Source organism: Egretta garzetta, unplaced genomic scaffold (genome assembly GCF_000687185.1).
Source record: "Egretta garzetta isolate BGI_Z169 unplaced genomic scaffold, ASM68718v1 scaffold1272, whole genome shotgun sequence".
Lineage (NCBI taxonomy): Eukaryota > Metazoa > Chordata > Aves > Pelecaniformes > Ardeidae > Egretta > Egretta garzetta.
The window spans coordinates 34,360-40,882 of NW_009258920.1; the positions used below are offsets into that span (position 1 = coordinate 34,360).

Genomic DNA, 6,523 nt, shown 5'->3' on the forward strand with positions numbered 1-6,523 from the left:
CGGGGGGTTTCGGAATGCCAAGTTAGCCGTTGTCTCTGTGGCAGCCGAGCAAAGGCAATTCCTTTATCTTGTGGTGAAGTTCCCCATCTGGGAGTAAATGACTCAGCTGATGAAACTGCAACCTGTTACCTTTAGCAATCGCTCTGTCATTCTTACAAGACTTAACGTTAGGCCATTAATATCAGCTTAAATACACCTTTTCCTCCCGTAACACCGGTTATATTGCCCAGGGCAGTACAATCTTATCAGTTTCACAAGGCAAATGTAAATCGTGTTCAGTAAAGCAGGGCAGAGCTTCAGAGCGCTCGCACAGGGAATTTTTGTTTCCTCGAGGGATGTAATTCATCAGCCTTGTCTACTACCCACGACTCTTTTAGTGTGTCCTAGGGATACTCGATTATTTGGATTAACGTTGGTGCAGAAAAAGAGGATTAGGAAGCAGAGCAGCTCTCCTGTAACCCGTGTACAGTGTCACAATGTGAGATGGGTTACATCAGTTCTGTCTGTTTGCGGACTTCACAAGTGAAAAGCAATTTTCTAAAGCTGTTAATTATTCAGAATTATTTGCCAAATTACCACAAATAATTCCTGGCTTGTAACCCCTTCTTAGACTAAGAGAGACAAAGGGAGAACTGTTTAGGTAGGGCTACCTTCCGTGGCTCACGTGGTGCCTTTCTCCTCCTTGGTTGGACGAATTCTTGCTGCTGCCTTCCCAAAGTGAAAGCCCATGTTTGCAGCTTTAAAATGCGTTTATTCTCTGGAGCATTTGCAGCTCTTGCATGCACTTAAAGCTGATTCAGAGCTTAGCCCCCGGGGCCGTCTGTACTGGGAATTTTCAAGAAGAGCTTTCTATTCCTCTTGCGTGGCCCGTCTCGGCTATGAGCTGCATCAGAACGGTAGTTTTTACCTCACGTGTTTTCTAAGATGCAAACCTTTGACTTCGGATTCTGTCAGCCCCGTGGTGGTGAAATACTCGGGTATTTCAGAGGCCTAAATAAACAGAACTGGAAACCCGGGCCAGAGTTTCTCTCCTCTCCGGGAAGACTTCGGCATTGCCGATCCACAGGTCTGCTCTTTCTCTCCAGAACCACGCTGATGACTTCAGAGAAGTCTTCTGGGAAACATCTGTGCAAAAGCATGTCTCACACTGTATAACTTGTCACCTTTTTCATTTTTCAGTTTTAACTGTACCTGCTGGTCAGGTTGCAGAAGAGACTGTTACTGAAGACAGAGACGACGCAGAAGAGGAAGAAAAGCCACTGGCCAAGAAGCAAAAAGTAGAACAAGATGTAGATGACTCGAAGGAAGACAAGGTAGATACTCCCGCTTGTAACTTTGATTGCCGCCATCTCCTGCCTGTTTCTCTGCTGTCCTGAGGATGTCGTGCTCCTGCTCTGCCAGAGCCATCTCGGAACAGAAAGGAGCTGCGCCCTGCTCGGCTGAGCCCGGGGCTGTCTCTGTGACAAACTCTGGGCAGTTCCCAGCTCTTCCCGCACGCGCTTCTGCCTTGAACACGCAAGCGGTTGAGAGGCGCGATGCTCGGTCGGGTGTAGGTAGGAGGAAGAGCGCCAGCTAAATCTTTTGTTGCCGTTTTGCCTGCGCTGAAGCTGTAGCTCAGGGGTTTTGGATGAATCGTGGTCATTTGCTGAGATGATTTAAGATTTCCTGTAGAAGCATAACACGTGGGCTGGGTGTAGGCCAAGCCTCAGCTCTTCATAAAGCAGCGGGAACGACTCTCCCACCACTCTGCTGGGGAGGAAGAACGTTCTTCTCAATTGCCTCTCAACTTGCCAGCGCTAACAGCTCTTTTTCTTGCTTTTTGGTTACACCTGCTTACAAGTTTTGAGATTCATCGCGGTGAAATGAGGCGTAACTACCCAGCCCACCGCCCTGCACGCCGTGGGGGCACCTGCCAGCCGGTTGTGCCTCGCCGGGGCCCGGTTGCCTCTGGTAACTTGCGGTGAGCAAGCCAGTTGAACAGAACGCGACCCGAGCACGTTCCTAGCGCTGCCTTACGGCGTTTGCCGTTTGTAACTCGTAACAGTTGGGAGTGCTTGCACACCCCGTTGCCTTCGTGTCGCAGCTCGGGCCTCCATCGTGGGCTCTCTCAACTTTTGTTTTCTGTAGGACAGCGTTGAAAGGGAAGCGCTGCAGCAGCAGTTGCAAGAGGCGAACCGGCAGGCTCAGGAATATCGCAGCCAGCTGATAAAGAAAGAGCAGGAGGCGGAGGAGTACCGGCTGAAGCTGGCGGCCATGGTGAGGCAGCAGCCCAACGGAGTGGAGGCGATGGTGCTGGAAGAGGTCGCCGAGGTTGACTCGCTTGTGGTAACCTCGGAAGACATCAAGGAATCCGTGCTGTCCATGCTGGAAACGGATCAGCCGACCGATATCGCTGTGGAGACCGTCACCTCCTAATGCTCGGTGATTGACTGCGCTTTTTGCAAAGGAAAATGACTTTTTGGTGGTGTTTTTTGTTGTTGTTAAATAAGGTGCTGTTGGCAAGCGGTGCGGAGAGCAGAGCCACCCCGTCGCCAGGGGTGGAAGCTCCCCCAGCCGCTCCCAACATAACTCTGCTTTCAGCACGGTGCCAAAAGGTGCTTTTGAAGCTCGACCTTGAGAGACTGGAAGCTTTTTAACAAAATTTTAGCCAGCAAGTGACCTGACGGCGTATTTAGCGATGTCAATACCTGCATCGTTGGGGAGAGGAAGAGAAATACCTCATTGCCAAGGCAGCTGGTGTTGGCCCACGCCTGCCCGGGCAGCGCAGCGCTGGGAACGGACTCCGCCGTAACCCGAGGTGTTCGCTCCCTTCTGCGACGCCGAGTGACCGGATCTGCGCCTTCGGAAGCAGCAATCGCTTGGGGGGTTGCTCTAAAATCCTGAGGGGTGCGGAGGGGATTTCCCCTTTCAGCTGCAGAGTGAGTGACGGGTTCTTTTTCTTCCAAAACCTTGAATCCTTTCGACTGAGGCAACCTTCAATGCAAGAGCAAAGGCCGGGCCGAACGTCCATCGGCCGGAGCCTTTCGCGCTATCAGGGAATACGGCGCTTTGCCCTCCTTGTTTCAGGAACAATTTGGGGGAGCTCTTTGTCAGGCCCCTTCACTGCCCAAAGGGATCGCAAAAAATTCCTCCTCAGTTTTCTCATGCTTTGTCTAACGTTCTGTGCGAGGCTTCGGTGCGGAACAGGGCCGTTAGCTGATGGCGTATGCAAAGCCGTACGGCGGGAGTCGCGCTCGCTCTGGGTTGTACCTATGTCAGGGGTTGGGTTTTTTACTAAACAGCTTTTATTTTTAAAGATACTAAAACCTTTTTTTAACAAGCAGCTGATCTCGTTACTGAAATGTCCCTGCTTTTTTTTTTTTTTTACTCCTGGCAGGCCTGTTCAGAGCAGGGATCCGCTGGGTCCGGCGGGTTATGGGTTCCGAGGCAGCGGGGAACTGCTCGGAAGCTCCCCGAATACTCGCGTGGCGCTTGAGCATGAAAGGTGCTCAAGTCAAGGTTAGAAAAATGCCATAAAGGAGGCAAGTTTAGAAAAACTCCATCACGCAAGCGGGGCCGTTGGTTGCAAAAAGGCTTCAAGGGTGAGGAGTGGCTTGCAGCTCCGAGGCCGAGCAGCCGCCCTGCCAGCTGAGAATTCCTCCTCGCAAGAGCAAAAAATCCTGGCTCTTCCGGCCCGTACTTTGCTGGGCTGGGCTGGTTTTGTCCTGGTTTGGTAACGGCTGGCAGGAGTCAGGGTAACAACTCAATGTCGTGGTCCTTGCTTTGCGTTTTTCCCTGTTATGTCCCAAGTGTGTCCGGACGATGCATTTTTCTGTTGGTTCGGGCGCTGCCTCTGTTAACGTTTCTCTGCCGATAGATCAGCCGGTAGCGTGACGGCGGAGGCGGAACACGGCCTAACCCGTCCCTAAGGGTACAAACATATGGTGGCGGCTCTGAAGGAATTTCTCACCCCGAGAAGAAACTGCTTTTCATCCTAAAATCCGCCAGCTCCTGGAGGTCGGGGCTGGAAGGAAGGTGGGATCTGCCAAAACCCTGGCGACGTTTGGCCCGTGGGGTTCACCAGCGAGCGGGAGGAGGGGAGGGGTTGCGGGGCCGTTCCTGCCGCAGCTTCCCGGCCCTTGGAGACCCCAAGCATGTTTATTTATAACCAGTGTCGCTGTATTTATAAAGATGACTTTTTTTTATCTTTTCCAAGCGGTGTTTTGAAGCGGCTTTAATAATTATTTGTTACGACTGAGCGTTGAGAGACTCGGATCCTGGTTATCCATCACCTCAGCGCTTCCTCGCTGACTCCCAGCGTTAGTTGCTTCCGTTCCCTGGCACGTTCACGATGTCATCTAAAAATCCAAGTCGGAGGCTTCGAGACAGCATTAAATAAATCCAGGCAGGTTCTCCCGATACCCGGGAGCGTTTACGGAGGTGAAGGGACACGGACAACTTCGGCTTTTAGGTTTTGCCCGAAATTTGTCCTTATTATTTGTAAATTTGAAGGGCTCGGCAGCTGTAGCGTATATAAACGCTGTGTTGTGCCTTCCGCAGCCCCGCGCTTCTCATTGATTTCCCTCCTTCCCCTGAAAAGGGTCGGTTTTGCCAAAAAGTCCCCTCAGCTGGGAAACAAACTTCCCCTTCAGGAGGGAAACAAAAAGTCCGTGGCGCTCCCGGTAACTGGATTCGGTTTAGAGTTGGAACAGATAAAGCCGACAGTGTTCTCGCTGCTTCGCCCCGGCCGGGGGAATCACACGTTAATTTTATTTTTAGACGTGCTCGCGTACGGGGCCTGAACAAAGACGAGGAGGATTTGATCTCTGCCCAGCGTTGGAAAGAATTTAAACCCGGCTCCATCCTCTGCTCTTCCACAGAAAGGACTTGGAGCTTTTTAAGCCGAGCCCAGCAGTTTTCTGCTCGGCGCGTAGTCGGCCGTGGCGGCGGCGGGCTGTTGGGAGCGGGTAAATAACCTCCCACGCGCGCCGCGCTCCGCCACGTCAGGGCTTTTCTCACCCGCGCCCTCTCCACCCTCGCGCTCCCGCCGCCTGCTCCCGGCCGCTTCCCGGGGACGCCGGCGCAGAGTTGTGATCTGAAAAGGAGCGCGGGTTGTTCTCCTCCTCCTCCTCCTCCTCCGTGGCGCAGGGTGAATGGAACCGCTTTGGGGGTGATTGGGCGCCCCTTTCCCTCTCGCTTGCTGTGACCAGCTCTAACCGGGCCCCCTTATCCGAAATCGGAAGCGGGGCGTTGTAAATCCGGCAGGGATGAGCGGAGGAGGTCACGGAAACGCAAGCTAAATCCTCTCCGGGCGCCCGCGCGGGGCGATAACCGAACCCGGGCCCCCCCTGGCCCACGGGGCGCCGCTCGCTGCCAAAGCTGATTATTTCCTTAATCTCGCCTCTATCAGATTGGTTTCCCCCGTGCCAGGCGCGGCGCCGGGGTATTTATCGCAGAATAAATTGCCGCTCGGCGGTGGTGGGTCCCCTGCGGCCCCCTCAGCGAGGAGCCGAGTGCCTGGGACCCCTTCTCTGCTGAGGAAAATGGTTGGAAATGCGGAAATTTCAACGCTTATACTTTTTTTTTGGTACTGTTCCGTAATAAAGCCCCCCGCAGAGCTTTCCTTTACCCCGGCCCTGTCCCCCCAAGCCAGCGCCTTGCCAAACCCCTTCATGTCCCCTGGCGCCTCGCGTGCCACCGTCTCTGCGGGGCCACCCCAGGGCCACCCCCCTGTCCCCAGGGGTCTGGTGGCGCCTTCCCTGCCTCACCCCATCCCGCACTCGGCCCCGCTCACCCCGCACGGAGCCAGGCAGACACCGGCACAGGAGCAACCACGTATTTAATTGCCGCGGCCGGCGCGGGGCCGAGCCCTGGTCCTACACGGTAGGACGAAGCGAGCTCTGGCACGGAGAAGCCACCGTGTCCCACACCCTTCCTGGTGTCCCCCGGGGCTCTGCGGTGGCTCCCCCAGCCCCCAAAGCAGCAAATAAATTAGAAAGGATCAAAAGGAAAAAACAAAAAAAAAAAGCTCTGGTAGAGGGGGACATGGGGACACTGTTACCCCAGGCTGGGACACGGGGATGCTGTCACCCCGGGATGGGACACGGGGATGCTGTCACCCCAGGATGGGACACGGGGACACTGTCACCCCAGTCTGGGACACGGGGACGCTGTCACCCTGGGATGGGACATGGGGACACTGTCACCCCGAGATGGGACACAGGGACGCTGTCACCCCAGGATGGGACACGGGGATGCTGTCACCCTGGGATGGGACACAGGGACGCTGTCACCCCAGTCTGGGACATGGGGACACTGTCACTGCGGGATGGGACAGGGGGACACTGTCACCCCAGGATGGGACGGGGGCGGCTCAGGGTTGTGGGGGCTCCCATCACCCGGGCAGGGGGACAGGGTGGTTGGGGGACAGGGACCCTCGCCCGGCGGGGGCCAGCCTGGGGACACCGGGACCCTCGTGGCTCAGGGGATGGAGCCAGACCCTGCCACCCTGGGACCCCCATAGGGGCCGGGGGGGACCAGGACA

The 6,523-nt window shown here is 55.3% G+C and overlaps 1 protein-coding gene across 7 annotated transcripts in view; it reads left to right on the plus strand.

The window, feature by feature from the left end:
• The window catches only part of GABPB2 (GA binding protein transcription factor subunit beta 2), a 15,047-nt gene extending 10,668 nt beyond the window's left edge, over positions 1-4,379 (plus strand). For all 7 annotated transcript variants that reach the window (XM_035889888.1, XM_009634236.2, XM_035889889.1 and 4 more), the window contains exons 9-10: positions 1,180-1,313; positions 2,128-4,379. In XM_035889888.1, the coding sequence (XP_035745781.1) occupies positions 1,180-1,313; positions 2,128-2,415 (422 nt within the window). In that variant the 3' untranslated portion in view covers positions 2,416-4,379. The remainder of the gene's footprint in view (positions 1-1,179; positions 1,314-2,127) is intronic.
• Positions 4,380-6,523: the final 2,144 nt, after the last annotated feature.